Source organism: Lithobates pipiens, unplaced genomic scaffold (assembly GCF_037356315.1).
Source record: "Lithobates pipiens isolate NorthernLeopardFrog02 unplaced genomic scaffold, aLitPip1_a1.2 Scaffold_23, whole genome shotgun sequence".
Classification (NCBI taxonomy): Eukaryota; Metazoa; Chordata; class Amphibia; order Anura; family Ranidae; genus Lithobates; species Lithobates pipiens.
In genome coordinates, this window is record NW_027507785.1 from 23,866,380 (window position 1) to 23,890,692 (window position 24,313).

Below are 24,313 nucleotides of genomic sequence, written 5' to 3' on the forward strand. Positions count from 1 at the left end.
CCATCTAGGAGGATTAGAATGACATAGGGCATCATCTCCAACAGGCTCTGCCTAGAGGATTAAACCACCATAAAGCAATGTTACCCTGACGGGCTTCAACTTGAGGATAACATCACCATGGGGCATCACTCCCCTAACAGGCTCTGCCTAGAGCAGTGATGGCGAACCTTGGCACCCCAGATGTTTTGGAACTACATTTCCCATGATGCTCATGCACTCTGCAGTGTAGCGGAGCATCATGGGAAATGTAGTTCCAAAACATCTGGAGTGCCAAGGTTCGCCATCACAGGCCTAGAGGATTAAAACACCACAGGCCCCACAGAGGATTAAATCATCATTTGGCACTGCTGCCTGCAGGCTCCACCCACAGTATTACAACATTATAGGACAAGGCTCTGCCTTAAGGATAACAGCACCATAGAGCATTGCCCCACTGGCAGTCTCTCTAGAGGATTTAAACACACTAGGCCATCACACTCCGACATGCTCTGCTTAGAGGATTGGTACAACAAAGGGCATTGCCCCATGACAGGCTTCACATAGAGAATTGGAATATCATAGGGCATCACTCCTGAAGGCTCTGCCTAGAGGATTAGATCATTGCACCTTAACAGGTTACGCCTAGAGGATAGTACCACCATAGGATATCACCCTCCTGACAGACTCTGCTAAGAGGATTAGACAACCATAAGGCATCGCCCCCTGAGGGGCTCCACCTCAAGAATAAGAACACAATATGGTACCCCCACCCCCCCAAAAAAGTTACACAGAGAGAATAAGAACACCATAGGGCATCACCCCCCATTGGCTCTTCCTAGAAAAACTCTGTTCCTGACAGGTTTTACTTAGAGGATTAGACCGCCACAGGCCAATGAACTCCCAACAAGCTCTGCCTACCAGATTAAAAATCCATACGGAAGTCCTCTCTCCTACCTTCCCAAAGGGCTAATGTGCTAGGCGTTGCCTATTAGAGGGAATTGCCCTAAAAGCATCCACCAAGAGAATAAGACTACAATAGGACTTCACCCCCTGACAGGCTCTGCCAAAGGATTAGGCCAACATAGGGCATCGCTCTTGACAGGCTCTTACTAGAGGATTAGAGCACTGGCCCTGGAAAGGCTCCACCTAGAATAGAACATCACTCCTGACAAGCTCCACCTAAAGGATTTAGAACACCGCACCCCTTAAAAGGGTCTCCCTAGAGATTTAGGCAATGGCTTCCCTGACCACCACTGCTTAGAGGGTTGGAGCACCATAGGGAATCCCCCCCCCCCCCCCCCCCGATAGACTCTGCCTAGAAATTAGAACAATGACCCCTGACAGGCTTTGCATAGAGGTTTAGAAGACCATAGCGCATCGGACCGCAACAGGCTCCACCTAGAGCATCAGACCAACATAGTATTGTGCTTAAACAGGCTTTGTCTAAAGGATCAGACCACCATAGGGCATCACCCCCAGACAGGCTACGACTACAGGATCAGACAACCATAGGACATTGCCCCCAGACAGGCTCCTAATCCTGTAGGGTATCGCCTACAGGATTAGAGCACCATAGAGCATCGCCCCTAGACAGGCTTTGCCTAGAGGACCACCATAGAGTATTGCCCCCAGATAGGCTCCACCCACAGAATTAGACCACCATAGGGCATCGCCCCAAGATAGGCTCCCACAGGGTAGCACCGCTCTGTGAAAACCTCCAAATATGCGTGTTGGTGACTGGTACCTTCTCTCCAGGTGCCAGGTTCAGACGGCCTCCCACTCATCACAAACTCGGAATATAGATATATGGAAAGAACCCGCACTCTGGAATCTGTCCAAATTCTTTATTCAATAATCACCAATTACATAGTAACTGCTAACAGATTCCACCTAGAAAATAGCAACATTGCCCCTGACAGGCTCTGCCTAGAAAATAAGAACACATGCCCCACACCCCCGTTAGGCTGCAACCAGAGTATAATTGGGCTCCGCCCAGTGGATTATACCACCATAAGCATAAGAAGGCCACATGTAAACAACCTTGATGCCATACTTACGATTGACCAGGCGATCCATTCTGCGCCATCACCAGGTTCTGGAAGTTGGACATGGCATCCACCTTCATAGAGATCCTTCCTCGATCCTGACCTGTAATCCCAATCCCTCCGATCTTCAATTATCTGGAGCTAGAAACCCTCTACCTCACACTTCTCAACCTAACCAGAGGTAAAACAGCAGCCCCTGTGGTTACCTCACACTTTCCCACCCAAACCTGGGGTAAAAATGGCACCTCTTGTGGTTATCTCACACTACCCAAACCAAAGATAATATGGCGCCTCTTGTGGTCACCTCACACTTTCCCGCGTAATATAAGGTAAAACAGCGCTCCCTAGGTCTACCTCACACTTCCCCACCCAAGCCTGAGGTAAAATGGAGCCTCTTGTTGTCACCTCACACTTTCCCACCCAAACCTGAGGTAAAACAGTGCCCCCTAGGTCTACCTCACCCTTCACCACTCAAACCTGAGGTAAAACAGCACCCCTTGTTACCTCACGCTTCACAACCTAACCAGAGGTAAAATGGTGCCTCTTGTAGTCACCTCACACTTTCCCAACAAGTCTGAGATAAAACAGCACCCCCAACAGGAACATCACACTTCTCCACCCAATGTTGATGTAAAATGGCACCCCTTGTGGTTACACTTTCCCCATCTAAATAAAGGTAAAATGAAGTCCCCTATGTCTACCTGACACACTCCCCCCTATTCCTGAGGTAAATGGCGCCCCTTAGGTAAAGTATGTCTTTCTTAGCTCTAAATCTGCAGTAGAACAGCACCCTTCTCTGACCTCTCTGTCTCCTAGCCCCACTACTGGAACCTGGAACACCCCAGCTGTCCTATGTCCCGGCTCAGCTCAGGGCTATCGGGAAATAAACAAATCCCGTCCTCAGCTCCTCTGGCACTAGGGGGCGGTAACGCTATTCTGACAAAAAAAAGAACCATTCAACTCACCGGAAGTGAGCGACGTAAGAAGTCACGCCTCCCGTTGTCTCATTCGCTCTTTGCCGACAGCTGACGACAAATAGCCAATAGGAAGAAAGCCTCGGGGCGTATTTCCGCCTGACGTCATGTCCGCGAGGCGTGGAGAGGCGCGGCTTATCGAAAACTGGGGAGGGGAGGAGTCCGGGAATAGCTCACGTGGTACACACGAGGGGCGGGACACTAGATGGGCGGGGTGAAGGCGAATCTCGAGCACCACGCGAGATATTCCCTGACTCCTCCCCTCCCAGTTCTCTATAAGCCGCCAATCTGCAGCGCCGGATCCCCGCTGGGCATCAGTCATTGGCTGCTAGGAACGCAGGAATCTTAGTATCAATTGACGTCATATGTGCGCGCCCCTATAGTGTACTGTGATTGGCGCAAGTGGCCTATGGGTTACTTTGGAGGGGGGAGATGCTCTATGGGATACTTTTGAATAGTCTGTAGGCTACACCAGTGGGAAAATTAGTCTATTGGGTACTCTGACGGGGGGAACAAGTGTATGGGGGAATTGTGATCTGGAGCAACTGGTCTATAGGGATATTCTGATGGGGCAACTGGTATATGGAGATAATCAGAAGGGGGGAATTGGCAAATGGGTTACTATGATGGTGGCATTGGTCTATGGGGATAATCAGATGGGGACAACTGGTATATAGGGGTACTCTTATAGGGCAACTGGTCTATGGGGGTATTTGGATGGGGCAAATTGTCTTTGGGGGGTAACCAGATGGTGCAACTGGTCTATGGGGGTATTTGGATGGGGCAAATGGTCTATGGGGGCATTTGGATGGGGCAAATGGTCTATTGGGGGTAATCAGATGGCGCAACTGGTCAATGGGGTTACTCATTGGTGTATGGGGGTATTTGGATGGGGCAACTGGTCTATGGGGGGTAATCAGATGGTGCAACTGGTCACAATGGGGTTACTCATTGGTCTATGGGGTAATCAGGCAAGGGTAACTGGTCTGTGGGATTAATTTGATGGGGCAACTGGTCTATAGGAGTAACCAAATGGAGGCAACTGGTTTATGGGGGTAATCAGACAGGGACAACTGGTCTATGGGGGTAATCAGACAGGGACAACTGGTCTGTGGGGTGTTCTGATGGGGTAACTAGTCTAAGGGAGTACTCTGATGGGGTAACTAGTCTAAGGGGATACTCTGATGGGGCAGCTGATCAATGGGCCAGCAAGCAGAGATTGACATCACAGGGCTGGATGGGGGCGGGAACTACTGAAGTTAACTTTTCACATTAACAGGCAGGTGATTGGTTGCTAGGATCGCCTGGTAACCTATCACCTGCTGTTTAATGTAAAAAGTTAACTCCAGCAGTTCCCGCCCCCATCCAGCCCTGTGATACTGGTCACTTGTCACTGTCCAATGAAGAGGACAGCGGCAAAAATGTCTGTGGGCTGGATGCCCAGCATTCAGCGGTGGTGGACTGAGGGCTGCGGGTTGCCAACCCCTACCCTAGAGACTCAGAGCTATGGGCCCCAGATTCTGGGCTATAGCCCCTTTAACCACCCCTAGAGACACCACTATAAATAGATGCCAAACATGTCATGCTTATTTTGTAAATAAGTAATTTTTTTCCTTCACTGATGTGTGCTGAGGAGGCAGCACTGATGAGGTGGCACTGATGGGGTGGCACTGATGAGGAGACACTATTATGCCACACTGATGGGCACTGATATGCCGCACTGATAGGTAGCACTAATGGGAATCGATGGGCAGCACTGACTGGCACCAGTAATGGTCACTGATGGGTACTGATTGGTGGCACGTCTGGGGTTTTCCTGTAATCAGGGAACTGATGAACAGTGCCCTGATTACATGCCCTGTTCTTCCCTGCAAAGAGATGCCTCTGATCGGCTCTCACCGCAGCACACTCTGTCAGTGTGAGGTGATGAGAGCCGAATACCGGCACTTCCTGTATTGGACACAGTCGATCACATGGTTAAAGACCCGCTTCAGCGGTTCTTTACAGAGATCGGGGTTGCGCTGTGTCCTAGCAACACGCGCAGCTACAATTGCCACTCTACGCACCACCGCAGGCTCACTAGAGCGGCCGTTCGGGTTTTCCGTCATATGACGTCCACCCAAAATGAGAGCCACTCCGTCCCTCTGTCATTTGGCGGTGGGCAGATGGTAAGTGGTAAAAATTGTGCATGCTTGTGGTATGGCAAAAAACGACAGTACATTAAGTTAAGTATAGGCAACGCTTTAAAAGCCTTTACGGGTAGTTTAGAGTTACATGAGAGGTCTGCTGCTAGAATTATTACTCTCGCACTGACGTTCAATAAGGCTTCATGTACACGGGGTGTTTGAAAACCTCTTCTGAACATTGTAACATTACAAAACATCTGTTTTGGAAAAGGTAAGTATTCCTGCGCCAACTCAAAGACAGAAACTAACTGGCATACTGCTGCACTCACTGAGGGAAATGTCTGAACCCCAAAAAAATAGAAAAGATAAGGAGATAGTGGTGTTTTGCCACATTTACATGCTGTGTTTATGGGCGTTAATGAACGTTTTCGTTTACAAATCTTTTCAGAAATTTCTGGGAAAATATTCTCTCTCTGCCCCATCTGTCTCTTTCTCTCTCTCCTTCCCTATCTCTGTCTCTATCCCCCTATCTCTCTCTCTCTGTCCCTCGCCCTCTCGTTACTGCATTTAGAGGTGTTCATACTGTCTTACAAGCATTTGCAGTTTCAAATGCCTCTAAACATCCGTTCTGAATGCATTTTTTGCTTTAAACAAAAATGGTTCTAAACTCAACTGCCTAGAAATTACTATAAATGACCCTGTGTGAACATGTTGTTGTGGAAATTAATATATCTGCTATGCGGAATCAATTTCACTTGCTCCAATAAGCGCAGTTTTTATCTCTTATGTATAATGCATTGTGAGTGCACTCATGCTTCCCAAGTAAAACGGACAAGGCAGCTGTTATCACATTGCAAGCTCCTCAGACATTCATGTGTGACAGATGGTGTAAAGTTTATATATAGGACTAAGAACAGGGGTAAAAATAGAGACTTGGTGGCTATTCAATTCAGCCAATCAAGCCCAGGCATTCCTTCAAACAGTGGGTGTTATACAAATCTCAACCAATGAAACAATGACTAGGGGAGTGTATGGAGCGTGTCTGTGCAGGACAGTGTGTACAATTTCCCACCTTTTGTACTTGTTAAACTGTGCTCTACAGTTTAGCAAAGGGACCCACATGTAGTGAGATTGGTGCATCAGTATTGTGAACGCTGTCCGGACCAAACGCACGCACATTTCCCCTTCTACCATTGGTGTGAATCCTTATTCTGCATTGTTCACAGAACAATGCATATCCAGATTATGCTACAATTCCTGTGTATGGGAGACTATCTGCAGGGACATGCTCATGGTCCCTCCATGTGCTGATCAGACACACAGACATGAGCACACATCCCTCCACAAAGGCAGATAGGTATCAAACTGAAAATGTCTTCACAGAGTCAACATATCACCTCCAAATGAACATCTGCGCATAATGTAGGGGTCCTCGCTGGCAGACATACCTTCACGGAGCAGACACCTCTCTACATCCACAGGAAGCTTTTCCAATGGTAGTCTTTTGAGCGAGCTGCAGTAGAACTAACACTGGTAGACATTATGGCAATACATATTAAATACATCTTAATAAAATTTCTACAACAGTGTACTGATAAGATAACAGAGGAGAGTTCAGGGGCTGCTGAAAAAATGCCTAAACGTCCGTTTACAAGCTGCAGTGTACATGAGGCCTAATACGACAGATCCTTCCTATAGCCTCCAAAGCATCTGATCAAACTGAGATTCATTTGATCAGATGCTATACAAGCCAGTAAAGATGTATCAACAAACATACTGGAACCAGAAGTGACAAAATACTCATTGCTTCCAGTTTCTTTTTTTTTTCAATTTCCTTATTACATTTCTTTATATCTTACAAAAGGAAAACAAAAATGAGAAACACTTCTCGACATTACATGACATAAAACATTTTAAAAAATCACCTCCCCCTGCCCCATACCTCTCTGAAGCTGACCTTCTAGTTTTCTTACGCCTGACCTCTACTCGTCTGCTTATACTATATCCAATCTCTCCACTTCACATCAAACTCCTCAAAACCCTCCTCACCACTGGACCTTCGGTATTCTAAATTATAAATTGTGTTTACTTTATTGCACCAACTCCTCATTGTAGGGTATTCTGATTCTTGCCACTGTCTAGGGATTAGACTTTTGGCTGCATTTAATAGCTGGGGATCAATGATCTCATGTAGAGTTTAGTGGACAGTCTACCACCATGAAACAAGCACCCCCATGGGTCCTCTGGTATTTCTTTTTTAGTTATCGCCTTCATTTTTTGTCGTACTCCACTTCAATATGTTTCAATTGTTGGACAGGTCCACCAAATGTTTTTCACCACACCCCCACCAACAAAATTGTGAAACCTCCCTTTGAAATTGATGTGCCTTATCTGGGGTTATGTACCATTGTGCCAGACATTTATAATTCATTTCTATCATATTGCTGTCTATTGAAATTGTATATGCCCTCCTCAGTATTTTCCCTGCTTCTGAATCTTTCACCTGTTTTCCCAATTCTTCTCATTTACCGATGAATGGTGGCATTTCCAGCCACTTCAAGTTCATCAGTATTTTACATATCCTTGAGATGCCCCTCTTCCTTCCTGTAGCCATACATGGTTGCTCCAGAGGGAGTAGATTCTCTACGTATCATATTGTCTGAGGCAATGTCTCTATGAAGTGTTTTAGCTGGAAATACTGCCACTCATCCAACTCCACAATATCTTTTTTGCATTTTAAATCCTGGTAAGTGTCCTCGCTTCGGCAGGACATATACTAAATCCTGGTAAGTGCATATTTTACCTTCTCCATTACATCTTTTATTTGTCCATTTCCTTTCTATCCCAGATGAAAAGTAATTAGTAGCTTTTAGTGGTATCAATGGTGGATTGTATCCCCATTTTTCTCTTTTGTGTATCATATCCCAAATCCCCAGTGCTTTGAGTGTTATACTATGTGTGTTCTCATTTAATTATCTTAATTGTGCTGGTATCCAGATTATTTTTCCAAGTGAAACCTTACTAATAGTGCTTTCCAAATTAACCCATCTTTTTTCTTTATTATTTTTTACCCATTGTATCACTCTAGAAAGTAGGATGGCATTATAGTAATTTTTGAGCATAGGTACCCCTAGGCCCCCCGTGTCCCTTATCCCTTGTCAAGACTGTCAGATAAATCTTAGAAGTAGGGTTTGTAATGTTTTGAAGTATACCTGTAGGAGGGAGATTGGAAGCATTTGCATCTTGTACATGATCTTGGGTAGGATCACCATTTTAAAGATATTAATACTTCCAATCCAAGACACCTGTCTTGATGGAATTTTATTAAGTTCTAATTTAATATCATTCAAAAGCGGGATGAAATTAGTTTGATAGTGTCTCAATGGAAGGTGTTATCTTAACTCCTAGGTATTTTAGCTTTTTTTTCATCCAGATAAATGGGGACTCATTTTGATATATCTGCTTCTCTTGTTTTTTTCACATTAATATTTAAAATCTCTGATTTGGATGGATTCATTTTAAAATTTGATATTTCTCCATATATTTTTAAATGTTTCATTAAGTTGGGGAGGGTAATCCTAGGGTTTGTTATATAGAACAAAATATCATTGGCGTAGGCCGAAAGTTTGTGTTCCTCTTCCCCTATCTTAATCCCCCTGATGTCTAAATTCCATCTAATCCCTGCCAGCAGTGGTTCCAAGGTGGTTTGCCAGGACAAACAACAGAGGGGGGGGGGGGGGGCAGGGGGCATCCCTGTATCGTGCCATTATGCATTTCAAAGAATCCTGAGACTGTCCCATTTACCTTCACCCTTGCTGTAGGGAGGTTGTATAGTTCTTTAATCCAATAGGTCATTTTTGGGCCTAATCCAATTGCCTCTAATGTGTTCAGCATAAACCCCCAACCTCCCCTGTCATACACTTTTTCATCATCATTTGACTCCAGCAGTCCTGGGGTTCTTTTATTTTCTGCACCACCAGGAGCGTTCTTATCCCTAAAACCCACCTGGTCTGCATGTCCCAGTTATTTCATTACTGTTGAGATGGGTCTATAACTAGAACACAATGAGGCATCTTTTCCTTCTTTTGGTATGATGGTGACTGTTGCTTCCAGGGCTTCCCTCATCATCTCCCATTTGGTCCCTATACCATTCATGTAAGAACACAGTTTGGGGATTCAAACATCTTTACATTTCTTGTAGTAGAGTGCCATTAAGCCATTGGGGCCCAGACTTTTCCCTCCCGGTGAGTCCGATATTTTATTTAGGCCTGACTCTTAGGAATGCTTTAGTTTTTTCCTTCTTCTCTTTATCCTTCTCATGTGTGTCCTTTTGATTGATTGAATATAAATGACCATAATATTCCTGGAAGATCCTTGCTATTTCTACTGTTGTATATACTAATTCCCCAGTACTGGTTTGTATTTTCTGTTAATTTTTTTTTGTATTTTGGTCAGGTACTTCCCTGTCTTAGTTCCCCATTGATATGTTTCTTTCTTAATTCTATTGAAGGCAGAGTTTACTGTTCGAAAAAAATCTTTCAGTTCCTCCCTTTTTATTATAGTTGTAGATATAATTTCTTGTTCACCCGTTTTTTGTTTTTTTTTTGTTGCTGTTTTAGTTCAGAATTGTATTTTAGATATTGCTACAATTTTCTCCCTTCTCTTTTTCTTTTCTGAGCTGATCGCAATCGCAATCACAATACCTCTAATATAGGCCTTATGAGCTTCCCAGACTGTAGCTTCCGATATGTCATCAGTGTCATTTAATCTAAAGTACTGCTATAATTCTTCCTTTATCCTATCCTCTACCTTATCATGTAACAAGTCTTCGTTTAATCTCCATATATTGTTCCTTTTTTTGAACACCCTCAAAATGAATTTTCATTGTAATTGGAGTATGATCTGAGAAGGTCATAATTTCAATGTTTGAACTAGTTACTGACTCTAACAGCCTATGTTCTATCAGGAAAAATCTATTCTTGAGTCTGTCCTGTGTACAGAGGAGCGAAATGTATAATCGCCATAAATCCACCAATTGATGTTGGTGCAATTTCTTTATTAACTTCTTATTCTGTGCATTTCTGGTCCACTGCACTTGGGACGTACTGTCGATCACTGGTTCCATATAGAAATTAAAATTAAAATTCCCAGCCATAATGACTCCTCTCTTGAAATCCATAAACCTCTCTATCACGCCCATTACATATTTTATTGGATTTTTATTTGGCCAATATATATTTTCCAGAGAGTGCTCCACTTCATTTAGTTTACCCCTCATAAATAAGTAGCGCTTCTCCGAGGTCTGCCTCTCTCTCATCTAGGATAAACCTCTCTCTCATCTAGGATAAAGCCTCTCTCTCATCTAGGATAAACTTTACTCCCTTGGGAAATCCTACGGCCACTCCCTTTGCCCGATTTATTGAGGAATCCCCATAATACCATACTGGAAAATCTTTTGAGATTATTTTACGGTGCAAGTCATGGGAGAAGTGTGTCTCCTGTAATAAGACTACATCTACTTTGCAATGTTTTAATTCTCTTATGTTAAATCTTTTTACAGGAGAGTTTAGCCCACGTACATTATATGACATTTAGTTCAGTGTTGTCATCCTGGGTCTCTCAATTCCTGTCATCACACCATGGCGTGTCAATGCTACTACTACTGCGTTTATACTGAGTCAAAGAGGTATCCCTAGTGACCCCCCATTTTTTATACGATTATGATTTTCCTTCTCTTCTATTCTGTCAGTGTGTACCCCTGGTCTTTCTGTATCTGTTCCACCTGTTCTTTGAGCTCTTTTATTTCAGCCAGATGAAAATCCGCCTTTTCTTCTACCCTTTTTAGAATCTGGTTCATGTCATCATGCAAGATGGTCACTTCGCCCTTTATGGATAACTCCAATCTCGCAAACATCTCTTCCATTTCTCCTTAGTTGGTAGTTTCTTTTTCTTTCTGGGTTCAATTGGGGCTTCATCTTCTATCTTATCAATTACATACTGTGAGGTATCTGTGCCCCCTTGTTTCCTCTGCCCATTTTTAAGCGAGCCCTTGGGTACCTTACTCTTTGCCCCCAGCTGTTTACCTGGGCTGTCTTTGCCTCCATACTTTGTCATATATTTCTTAATGGAGACCGGGCTGGCACTCACTTTGGGGGGTTTGCTCCTGCTCCCCTCACTGGCTTAACTCTCATTTTGCTTAAACTAGTATGTTAAAATACTCCAGACAGCATTACTGATATAAATAAAAAATTTTTAAAAATATCGCGCTTGGGGCAAAGCCTAAGAGCTGCAACTTAAAACCATCAAATATCAAATTATGGATCAAATCAAAAAAGTTATACATAAAGTTGCGCTAAATATGCGTGAAAGCTAAGGTGAAGAAAGTAATAAAACTCAATATAAATTATATAGAAAAAATGAATAAATCAAACAAGCACCATATAAGAAATTCAATCAAAGAAAGGAAGTCCTTATAATTAAGAAATCCTGGTTCCAACTAAAGAATAATGAACAGGGAAATCAGTCCGTTTCACAAATTCGATGAGACCTTCCTGGTTTTGCCACTATCGCTTCCAGACCGGAAAAACTCTGTTTGACTCTTACCGCAATGGGTGGACTCCAAACCAACGGAGTCGTTAGCGCAGGCAGAAAGCCCTCTGCAGGGTTCGCTTGTGCGTATTCCGCTCCCACACACTACTGGAGACGTGAGTACGTGCGGATCATTCGAAGGTTACTGGCCCGGGTCAAAGAGTTCCGGAACCCGTCGAACGTCCTGCTTTTCCTCTTGGTCACCACGGAGAAAAGGCAAGGTGGCCGTCCGATCACTCTGAATTCCTGGAGTTACCTAGAGCTCCCCAATGAATCGTCAAATACAAAGGTTTTTCGATGCGCAAACCTGCAGTGAAACACAAAACGCTCGGGCCTCCCGGCCACGAGCGAGGGGAGGGGGAAAACAAAAGTGGACTCCGATCGTGAACGTACCGTTAAACAATCGACAAATTTATTAAATAAAAATAGATACACAACAGACCAAAGGTATGACCCAAAACGGCCCAATTATAACAAATAAAAAGTATACATAAAAAAACGGTTAAACTAAGAGCAAATATACACCCGTGCTGGGGAATATTCTAAGCGTGGTGGTATCAACACAAACAGCCTGACATGTTTCGTAAAAACTTACATCCTCTTGGGGCACAGGTGATATGTTGATCCATCACATTAAATAGCATCACGGCTTAACCAAGCCTCAACCCCGTTCGGAAAATGTTGAGGTCGACATTATGGCCGAACCAAGCCTCACTTCCATTCAGCCACCATTTTCTCGGAGACCATGGAGCTGAATCGAATCTCCAATGGGCCAGACCCCGGCCACGTCCCGCCACCATTTTCATGGGGACCGAACATTATGGCCGAACCAAGCCTCACTTCCGTTCAGCTACCATTTTCTCAGAGACCATGGAACTGAATCGAATCTCCAATGGGCCAGACCAGACCCCGGCCACGTCCCGCCGCCATTTTCATGGGGACTGAACGTGATCTGGGTCCAAAGCACAGTCCCAGCTCAACTCAAACTCCATTTTTTTGTGGACTGAACCTACATCGGGGACTGTGCGGGAATACACATTCAAATGTCACACAGTACCCGACCCCAGCTCAAGGGCCAACCTTCTTAAAAACTAAATTTAAATGGAGGGAAATAATCCGTCCTCGTTTGATTAATTAAGAGGAAAACAAAAACCTTACCACCCCCCTAAACAGATACATATTTGTGCTAATATCACAGATATAAATTAAATCTACATATCAGGAGGGGGGGACTTCCAAACAGTTATGTTATAGGGGTCCAAGAATAAATTTGATCGTAGAAATAAAGAACCAACAAATAATAATGATTAGAAGGATAACATAATACTTACAAATTCTTCAAAGCTATAATTGAGCCAATTTATGCTCGTCACTATGCCCATACCCCTGTTCTAACTAAAAAATTTAACCCGAACATTAAAATTCAACTGATTTAAAAAAAAGGAGTTATGCGGCCAAAATTCGCTAGACAATGCATTTTAAGCATTTTATACACCTCTCATGCATTATCTATAAAAGCATTGATCTCTATGTCTACGTTGAGTCCGAAGGCTTTTAATTTTGTATATCCAACTCATTTAGAGTTTTGAAATTGCCCTCTTTTTAGAGCCTCCTCTCCAGGGCAACCGTAATTTATCAATCCCTAAAAGGGAAATTCCCCAGTGATTGCGATCATGTACCTCCAAGTAATGTTTTGAGACTGGATGTCCTTTAAACCCCCTTCTGATATTTTCCAGATGTTCCCCTAGTCTCACTTGAAGAGGGCGCAAAGTGCGGCCCACATAGTGGAGCCCACAGGGACAGGTTAGGAGGTACACCACCCCCTCTGTAGAACAGGTTATAAACAATTTAATGGGGAAAATTTGTTTAGTATTTCCTGAACAAAATTCCATTGTTTTCTTTTTATTTATATTATTAATGGAACATACACTACATTTATTACACTTAAAAAACCCAATTAAGTTCTGAAAGAACATAGGTTTAATTGTCGGAGGGTCGCACACATTGGGTGCGATTTTATGTCTAATTGATGGTACACCCCTGAATACCACTTGTGGTTTCTCGGGAAGGGATGAGCCCAAAACCTGATCATTTTTGATTATGTGCCAATGTTTTTGTATAATCTTTTTAACTGAAAAATGTTGTTGAGAGAGTCTGGTGATAAATGGACATTGAAAATTGTTGTTCATATTATTATTCCTCTCAACCTCCGTTTTTTCTTTAAGTAAAAGGCTACGATCAATCTCTCTTACTTCCCTAAATTTTTCCTTCAGATTTTGTTCATCATAGCCCCTTGCTAGCAATCTCTCCACAAGGACACCAGCCTGCGCATCAAAGTCTCCTACACGGGAACAGTTGCGTCTCATTCTGATAAACTGGCTCTTCGGAACCGATTGCAACCACGCCTTATGGTGGCAACTGTCCCATGGGATAAATGCATTACGGTCAGTGTCCTTAAAGAAGGTGGTTGTAAATAGGGTATCACCCTCACTCCAGATCTTAAGGCCCAAGAAGTTAATGGTATGTTGACTTGCTTCATATTTGAATTCAATCCCTCTATCATTCTTATTGAGCTCCATCATGAATCCCTTCAGGGACTCAGAGGAACCGTTCCACAGGAGGAGGACGTCATCTATATACCTGGCCCAAAGGACCAGTTCTGGTCTCTTATCCAAATAGATGACATCCACCTCCCATTTCCCCATAAAGAGGTTCGCCAGGCTGGGGGCAAATTTAGCCCCCATGGCTACTCCTCTCTTCTGGAGAAAGAAGCCACCCGCATGCCAGAAAAAATTGTGCGTAGTGGCATATTCTAGAAGTTCCATAATAAAACCCTTCTATCATTACTGGTATGCCTAAAAGCGGATATTGCTTTCTTCTCTGTGTGGTGTTTTCTTTTTTTAAAACATTTTGAGTTTATTGAAAGAAAAGAAAATCACAGAATATAGTTACAGAATAACAATGTAGAACCGTTAAAGATATCTCATTCTCAATTCCAGATTTCAATTGTCATCTAGTAGATTACGGGAATCACATATGGACATATCCTCTCGTTGCTGAACAATAATCACTGCCCGTGCAATCCAAAATTGCTACGATCCTGTCTTATTGCTGTAACATACAGATTCATTTAGAATAAAAGTAAAGTTATTACCAATCATGACTAACTGATTTATTTACTCAAATTCCTCAAGAATTCAGCACCAATAGAGTTTGAGGGATAGATTATGATAGAGCATGGTAAGAAGAGAGGAAAGAGACAAGAGAGGTCAGTGGGGGGGGGGGATTAGGTCCGGCTCGACGAACACCCCATTTTTAGTTTCCACTAGTCATCTAAGTAATGGAAATCAAACCAGGGTGACCAGGTCTTGTGGAACCTGTCCACCCTTTCCGACGCCTGAGCTAATGTGTCTTCCATTTCCCATATTTCAGCCACTTTCGTCAGCCAGTCTGTTATAGAGGGCACCCTGGTAGTTTTCCAAAGGACCGGGATCAGTGTCTTAGCTGCGTTTAATAGGTGCTTTTGTTAAAGAGTTTTTGTACCTCTTTAGTGTGAAGTTGGAGATGTGGAGTAAGCAACAGGCCGCACTAAGTTCCAGCGAAGTGCCTGTGATTTGTTTTGTTAAATCCTTGATCTTATCCCAGTAGGGGTTCAGGGAGGGGCACAACCACCAGATATGAACCAGGCTACCACCCTCACCCCCACATCTCCAACATGTGTTTGGGATCTGTGGATTCCAGATGTGAATTTTCTTAGGGGTGATGTACCAGTCAGTCAGCAATTTGTATGACATTTCTTGTAGCTTGGTGCTGATAGAGCATTTATGTGCTAGTATGCAAGCCCTTTCCCACTGTCTGTCAGTTATGTCTGTCTCAAGGGCTACAGACCAAAGGTTTCTAAATCTGTCCCTCATCTGTGTCTCCTTATTTTGTAGCTAGGTGTAGGCCAGGGAAGTCGTCTTAGTGATAGGGCTACTGATGGTGCAGGTTCGCTCAAGGTCCGTCAACTGTCTTGTGTAATCCCCCTGTTTTCTAGTACTGTTTAAATAGCTACGTAGTTGGAAATAAGTCCACAATGGGAGTGTATGGAGCCCATTATCTGACTTGAGAGTTCCATAGTCTTTGAGAGACCCCGCATGGAAGCACTCGCCTGTGAACAAGGGCTTGTTGGATGTAGGGTGGATCAGTGAGTGGCTGCCAACTCCAGGGAGGAAATCTGGGTTGTCAGCCAAAGGGGTCAGTGGACTAAGTAAGGAGGTGGCTTTGGACACTGTTGCCACCTCTTTGCACACCTCTATAGTCGCCTTTATGATGGGGTGGAGAAGTAGTAGTTGTTTGTGTCTGAGACCCGGGTTCCATGGTGAGATGTAAATGTTTTGAGGGTTCAGGTCTTTTTCTAGGGTTACCCTGTCTTTAGAATCTTTGTGGCAGTTCCAATCTATTAATCTCATTAGATGTGCTGCTTGATTATATTTTTTAAAGTCAGGGAGCCCCATTCCCCCAACTTCTTTGGACCTTGCTAGGAGCGAGAATTTGATTCTAGGCTTTCTGTGTGACCAGAGAAATTGTATTAGGATCGATTGTAATTTTTTTTTTTTAATTTGGGGGACCAAAGTCGGTATCGCTCGGAGAAGATATAGTAGCCTTGGCAGGATGACCATCTTCAGAATGGCCCCCCTGCCAAACCAGGAGAAACAGCCCGCATTCCAGAGTCTCAGGTCTTTTTCTATCATCTGAAGAAGAGGAGGGAAATTTGCCTCAAAAATTTGTGAGATTTTTGGAGTGAGCCAAATACCAAGGTACCTTAGCGCTGTCTCTTCCCATTTGAAGGGGCAGTTTTCTCGTGTTCTGGAAAGTGTTTGGGGTGACAGATTAATATTCATCACTTCTGATTTGGATAGATATATCTTTAAGTTGGAGATATAGCCATATTGAGAAAAAAATTTCAAAAAGTTGGGTAAGGCTATGTGCGGGTCCATTATAAAAAACAGGAGGTCATCCGCATATGCCGCCGTTTTATACGTTTTATCCTTGATGGGAAGACCTTTTATTGAATTATCGTCTTTAATTGTCCTAATGGAGGGTTCTAAGGTCAGTATAAAAGTAAGGGTGAAAGTGGACACCCCTGCCTTGTGCCATTCGGGATGACAATTTTATTTGAGAGAGTGCCATTGATCATGATTCTGGCTGAGGGATTCTGATAGATCACACCAATCCATGCTATCATGTGGGAGTCTATCTGTACTTGCAAGTTGCTATCATAAAGTGCCAAGCGACCCTGTCGAAGGCCTTCTCCGCATCTGTGGACAGGAGAAGGCCCTCGACGTTCTGAGACCTGGTGGCCTGTGTGAGGAGGAGAGCTTTAATAATATTATCTCTGGCCTTCTCGGCCTGGCATAAACCCTACTTGTTCTGGACCAATGACGCTCTCTAGATGTGGTCTAAGTCTGCTGAAATTTTTGTCAGGATTTTTAAATCCAAATTTAAGAGAGAGATGGGCCTGTAACTAGCGCAATCCATGTGGTCCTTATTGGGTTTAGGTATTACCGTGATACCGTGATACATCTGGTCATCCAGAATGGCAATATTTTCCTCCGATAGCTTTGGTAATCCACTTTTTTCTAGGTACTCCCGTATCGCTGCACTCCTGTCTTTTTGCTTGTCAGGGGGTCGGCATTGCGGGGGCAAATTGTACACTTTGGAGTAGAAATGATGAAAATGCAAAGCTATTGTTTCAATGTCGAGTTTCCCATGCTTGTGTTTGATTCCTAGAATGTGCCTTGAGGTATTGGGCTTGCGCAACTCTCTGGCGAGCAGTCTACCTGATTTATCCCCCGCCTCGTAGTAAATCTTTTTTTTTTAAAAGACGAAGTGTTTTGTTTTGATGTCTAGGGACTGTTGGAGAGCTTTCCTAGCCTCCAGGAGTGCCATGGCTGTCTGTTTGGTTAGTGTTTGTTTGTGTTTTCCTTCCAGGTGGGAAATTATGGCAATTAACTTTTGGGTTTCCGCATCGTGTTGTCTTTTTCTCTGGGCACCTGGTTTTATTAATTCACCCCTCATAGTGCATTTATGAGCCTCCCACACCATCAAGGGGTCCACTTCCGAGGTATCGTTCAGGGAAAATAATTCTTTGAGAGTATGTGTGATTTTTGGCAGGAGGACACTGTCTGTCAGCAGTGATGCATTGAGTCTCCAAGTAGGAGTCTTTGGAGCGTGGGCGATTGGATTTATTGTTAGTGATATGGGGGCATGATCTGAAATTGTCTGTATGCCTATTTGAGCATTAGTCACTCTATATAAGTCTCTTTGTGAGATGAATAGGTAGTCAATACGGGAGTATCTATTGTGAGGCACTGAGTGGAATGTGTAGTCTCTGCCCTCAGGTTGTAAAAATCTCCATGTGTCAAACAGCTGGATTGTGTGAAGAAGGGTTTTAATCCTCTTCAAAATTGTGTAAGTTATGCAGGTTTTCCCGGAGGATGTGTCTGTCAGTGGGTTGAGGGGGATGTTAAAATCTCCCCCATTATGAGACATCCCCTAGTAAATCCCCGAAGAATTTTTATGACTTCCTGACAGAAGGTCGTGTGGGATGTATTGGCTAGTGTGATAGGAGCGCCTCCGTATGTGCCTCTGAGAAATATGTATCTGCCCTCTGGGTCTGCTAGATGGTCCGACAGCACAAAGGGGGCTTCCTTGCTTATCAAGATCGTCACACCTTTTGATTTGACAAGACTGTTAGTAGCATGGTGTGCTTCAGTAAAGAATCAGTTTGTCAGTTTTGGAATCTGGTTAGTCTTAAAATGCGTTTCCTGCAAGAAGGTAAAGTGGGGCTTACCTTTTTTAAGCTCTCTTAAAAAGGTGGTCCTTTTCTCCGGAATATTCACTCCTCGCACGTTGTGCGATATGACCTTGGGGGCTCACCCCAATGAGGAGAAAGCCATGGTGAGTTCACCTGGGTGTATGTCATCGAGCCAAACCTATAAGGTGTGTGACCGTTGCCACTTGTGAGACTCCCTTGTCGGGGGGGTACGGAGAAGAGGGAAGGAGAAGTGTAAGTGAAAGGAAAATTTGGAGAAGAAAATTTGAGAATACAGAGAAGACTTTAGTATAAACTTAACACCAAAGTATATAAGTAGTGAATCTAGGCAGGTGCTCCCCACCCCCGACCCATACACCCGTGACCCTCTGGGCCCTGAGTATTCGTGTCTCGAAATTCCCTGCGGTCAATCGTGGGTTAAATAGAAATATAGCAAACAGTTGTTTTTTGTAATGTAAATTGCAACCAAACATATAGAGTAGGAGACCCAGCTTGCAAATAGCTAATGGTCCCATTCAACATTAACTCTAAGCCCTTGCACACACGGTCGAACTTTCCGATGAAAAATGTCCGATTAGACCGTGTTGTCGGATAATCCGACCGTGTGTGGGCTCCATCTGATTTTTTCTGTCAGAATGCCGGACAAAAAAAGTTTGAGGGCTGGATATAAAATTTTCCGACAAAATGATCCGATCGGACTTTGTCCGATCGTTTGTAGAGAATTCCAATTGGACAAAGTGCCACGCATGCTCAGATCAAATTACGAGACCAAAGCTATTGGCTACTAGCCTGAGCGTAGTCCCGTCGTAGCGAACGAACGGTATCACGTTCCGAACGATCGGATTTTCCGAAAACTTTGTCCGACCGTGTGTATGCAACACTAGTTTCGGAAAAAATCCAACGGATTTTATGGTCGGAATGTCCAACAGTGTGCACAAGGGCTATGAGAACGTCAACTGGGGTGCAAAACTGTAACCTTTTCTAAACTTAAGAAAATTAGCTTCCCAACTCACTGTTCCCCCTTTTCCTCCCCCCCCCCACCACTTTTCTTCCTTATCTCTCGCCCCCTTCCTCTATCTTTCTAGACACTTAAAAATTCACCCCCGACAATCGAATGTATCAAGGTGCACTGGTTAAAGGGGGTTATTGGCAATCTTTTCTTTAGGCTCCGCACCTACAGAGGCCTTTTCCTTATTTGCGTTTTCTTTTCTTTACCAACTCACGTTACCGAACTATGAGGTACTCTGTAGCGGATTTTATGACAGAACAATATGTTATTTTGTGCCTTATGGGCTTATGTCCATGGATATTTTTTCTTTATATTGTATTGTGATGTCAATTGTTTCAATAAACTTTTATTGGTAAAAAAAAAAAAAAAAAACTTAAGAAAATTATAAAAATCATGTCACACCATGGTGCAACATCAGTAACCATCAACTAGCAAATGAGTCTTGTTGAGATCCCATAGATCCCTATCTCCCCTCCATCGGGGGGGACTCAAGGGTGAAACAAAAAAGAAAAGGAATGCAAAAAAAAAAGCAAAAAAGCAAGGCCCTCTTACAGTTCCAAAGGTTGATCGTCACCTGCCTTCATTAACTAGTCACTTCAGGTAGAAAGTTCCATCCAGTGAGACTTGGGAGCTTAATAGCTGTCTTATCATAGTTCTCGACAAGAAGTGTTACATCCCGTGCCAAGACAATGAGGTATCCCGAAACCCAACCAGCCCTCCCAAGGGAGCCCCTGAGTTCTTTTTCCAGGTGCCTGGGTTGGCTCACTCTCACTGCCTTGTCCCAGGGTGCCCAACCAAGTATTCCGGGGTAAAGGTTTCTTCCCTGGACTAAGCGTCTCTTGCGAAGTGGGCAAAAGCGAACCATATAAGTATGTGATTGTTATGTTCGTGTGTCCTTTGGAAGTTTCATAATCAAATTGTTTCTACTTGGGAAGTCAATATAAGGGTTATTCCGTGAATAATGTCTTGTGTAGGATAGTCTGATCATGGCAGGGAAGCATTCAGAGTCACTTATGTAGGGTAGGGCAAAAAGGGGCACCATTGCCTGTATAGCCTATGAGCTGTAAAGTAACCTGAGGTCCTGCCATATAGTTCCCAGTAAAACTATGTCGCTTACACTTCAGAGGTGTAATAAGTCACACACAGCGAGCAGTGTGGTGGCCTCTTGGTAAGTTTGGGTGGTTAATCTAGAGGCTGTACCACCATCATCCCCAGGGGATGCCGGCGAGGGGGTTGGGGATCTGCATAGGGGTCCTTCGGGCCGAGGCAGCATAAATTCCTGATAGCATTCAGAGAGCGATACTGGGTCCAGATTCAAGGAAATCTGGTACATCCATGGGAGTACGAAGGATGTGTTGTTTTCCTGCGTGTGTGACCACCAGAGCAAAGGGGAATCTCCAAGTATACTTCATCTCCTTCTCCCATAGTTTCTCCAGCAGAGGGCGCAGAGCCCTTCTATTCTTCAGAGTTATCTGAGAAAGGTCTTGGAACAGCATAATAGTCTCCCCGTTGAATATTATACTGTCATTCCTCCTGGATTTTGCCATCATGGCTTCTTTAAAGAGGAAGTAAACCCTGATGGGTTTACTTCCTCTTTTTTTCCCTGCAAAGGTAAAGCATAATGGACTACTATGCATCGCATAGTAGCTCATTATGTGTCACTTACCTGACACAGGAGCCAGCGAAGTCGCCGCTGTCCCCTGTAGTCCGCCGCATCCATCTTGCTGGTGGCGTCTCGCAGCTCCGACGAATGACAGCGGCGAAGCCGCGATGACGTCACTCCCGCGCATGCGCACGGGAGTCGCGTCTCGCAGCTCCGCCGCTGCCATTCGGCGAAGCCGCGATGACGTCACTCCCGCGCATGCGCACGGGAGTCGACAAATTAGGCAAATCCATTCTTGGACTTGCCGCATTTAGTGCGCCTGCGCGCCGCTGTCTACGGCGCATGCGCCGTAGACAGCGGTGCCCATTTTCGGGCGAATATCTCCTAAACAATATAGGTTTAGGAGATATTGCTTGGACCTACAGGTAAGCCTTAATCTAGGCTTACCTGTAGGTCAAAGTGGTCTGAAAGGGTTTACTTCCTCTTTAAGTTGGAAACTCTGTAGACAGCAAATGATGTCTCTTGTGGGGCTGTATCAGGCCCTCTAGCTCTAAGGGCTCTGTGTGCCCTAACAAAATCAATTGCAGTGTCTTCCTGCCGCTCTAACAGACTATTGAACGCTCTCTGGAGTGCTGGGACTATTTGGGCTGTGTCCACAGATTCGGGGATACCCCTCACCCTAATATTGTTCCTCCTGCCCCTATTGTCCAAATCTTCAAGGTGTCTGTTAACTTCTATCAGATGTGAGGAGTGAGAGTTAGCTATATGCTTGAGTCTGTGCAGCCTCTTGTTTCTTTGTCTGCCAGTGGTTTCTACTGCTGACAATTTCTCTGTGAGGACTAGGAGGTTTGATTTGAGGTCAGGTATGGCGTCTGAAAATGTGGATTTTATATCAGCAGCGAAGCTTGACATATCTGCATAAGTCAGGGGGAGGTTTGTCTGTTTATAGTTCCTACCTCCGTCCTCTGGGGCAGTTTGCGAGTCCTCACTGTAGGCATCCTCCTCTCCCTGCGTCTGCACCATCTCGGATCCCGCTGAGTTGCTTCGTGCCGCCGACTGCCTGTTAAACATATCAGGTATGTTCCTGGCTGAGGGACCCACTGTATTGCGCCGGGATTGGGTGTGCGCTGTCTGCCTGTTCATTCCCCAGGTCGATCTGCACGGTGTAGGAGCTTCAGGCTGGGTCTCTCCTCAGAGATCCGTTAGAATGCAACCATCTCCGCTGCGCGCCAACCACGCCCCCGTGTGGTGTTTTCTGTTATTATATACTCTCGAGGCTTCTTGCGATATTGCGTGCATGCCCCTTTTAATTACTGTCCTTGTATTCTGCACATTTTCACTCCTCGGCTGACGGGATACTAAATGGTTATTGTGACAGACCTAGCCAGGACAGAGGCTTTTGGAGGGGGCTGAGTGCCAACCTCTTGGCGATTGATTATGGGCCCTGGTATTTGGGGGAAAGGTGCTCTTTGTGAGCTGTATGCCTGGGGACCCCTGAGGTGGTGTTACTTGGATTCAGGTCCATGCCCCCCCCCCCCCCCCCCCAAGACACAGACTCTGGATGTGTATATGCCATGTTAGCAATAGACTGAATCACACTGTTGGGACACAAACTGTTAGATGTTAATATCATCAACTCCAACCACCTGTCTGTTATGGAAATGAAATATTATGCTAATAAACCCTGTGTTGATGTTTGTGGTAATGTGTATTGAATAGTCAGTCAGTGAGCTAGGAGACGTAAAGTCTTACCCTGAAAAGTCTTATCTCTCAGTCAACTAGTCTGGGTCAATGATTAGATAATTAGCTCATGCTAATTAGGTTAGGTTTTAGTCATCCTACTGTATATATTTGTGTGAGATCTCAAATAAAAGGCTATTCCTGATGTACTCCAAGACTGTGTTGTCTGGTTCTTGAGGTCCCTATAGCCAGATCCACTCGTGTTCCAGGACTTAGGAAGCGGTATTCTGATGGAAGCACTCAAGCGGAGTGTGGGGGATAGGTTCTGTCACATTAGTAGCAAGCAGTGGGATGCTTCCTGCAGTCTGGGACATCCAAACCTCCACCTGGATCCAAGATCAGGATAGCAGACTTCAGTCACCCCAGCGGATATATGGACCTGGCATCCCGGGGCTGCTGCGGATCGTCCTTTCAGCATACACCAGGACTGTGTCTGAGGATGAGTACCTGGAACTCAGGCAGCGGATTCGGGTGGAGCTCTGGATTGGAGCCCTCCAGCTCACTGGTATAAAACAGGGCAAGTGCTTTCCAACCCAAGAGCAACGGGCCAGTGACTAACGGTCATTGCGGATGGCTTTCCTGGGAGAGCAGCCCCAGGAGCAATGGGTGACTGAGTTGGACAGGCTGGTGAAGCAGGAGATAGAGCTGGACAATAATTATCGGGCTCTGCAATGGCACACAGAGCAGGCATATTTAGGGGAGACAACATAATGCTGTCTGGAGGGATATGACTTTGGTGGCCCTGGATTGCTGTGGGAGAGCCTTACAGATTGTTTTGTGTTTGGCGACGAAGGGGAACCTACCCTTGAGGATCTACGAGAATATAGAGAGGCTATGCTTGGTCTTGCAGGGGTATCAGAGCTTAAACCTGATCTGGACCATTTGCTAAGGAAGGAACAGCATTTGGAAAGAGCATACAGGAAACTACTAGAACAAGTTCAGCAGCATGCCAGAAAATTGCTGTCCCCAAACCTGAAGTGCTGACAACAGGGCAGAGCTCTGCTAACTTCTGCCCAGGACCAACAGTAGCTTCGGCCTTCTTGAGAGAAGAGGTAGTTGGCCTTTCTCCCACAACACTGACAGGGACATGTGATTTTCTGCCAGCAGCATCTGTGGAGTTGCAAGGAACCTCCCCAGCTGAAGTGCTGGTCACTGGAAAGAGGGTCCAAGACCTCTGTCCCACACTTTTAGCAATTCCAGAGACTGGAGATTTAATAGACGTTTCTGTAGAGGAGGAACCACCTAGCAAACCCCCAACAGAAATGCTTGTAACCGGACAGAGGGTCCAAGACCTCTGACCCACACCTGTGGCAGTTTCGGACGCTCAGGGTGAGAAGGTGGTGATCACTTCCCAGCAGCAAATACAGGGGGAGAAGGGAGAGGAGGTGTTTATTGTCCCTCCTCAACAGTCAGCCAGGTTGGAGAAAGCTAC

The 24,313-nt window shown here is 44.7% G+C and overlaps 1 protein-coding gene across 2 annotated transcripts in view; it reads right to left on the reverse strand.

Annotated features, from left to right (window-relative positions):
- Positions 1 to 2,983, reverse strand: part of LRIF1 (ligand dependent nuclear receptor interacting factor 1) — a 63,444-nt gene extending 60,461 nt beyond the window's left edge. For both annotated transcript variants that reach the window (XM_077451342.1, XM_077451343.1), the window contains exon 1: positions 2,037 to 2,983. In XM_077451342.1, coding sequence (XP_077307468.1) covers positions 2,037 to 2,104 — 68 coding nt within the window. In that variant the 5' untranslated portion in view covers positions 2,105 to 2,983. The remainder of the gene's footprint in view (positions 1 to 2,036) is intronic.
- Between the last annotated feature and the right edge of the window lie 21,330 nt (positions 2,984 to 24,313).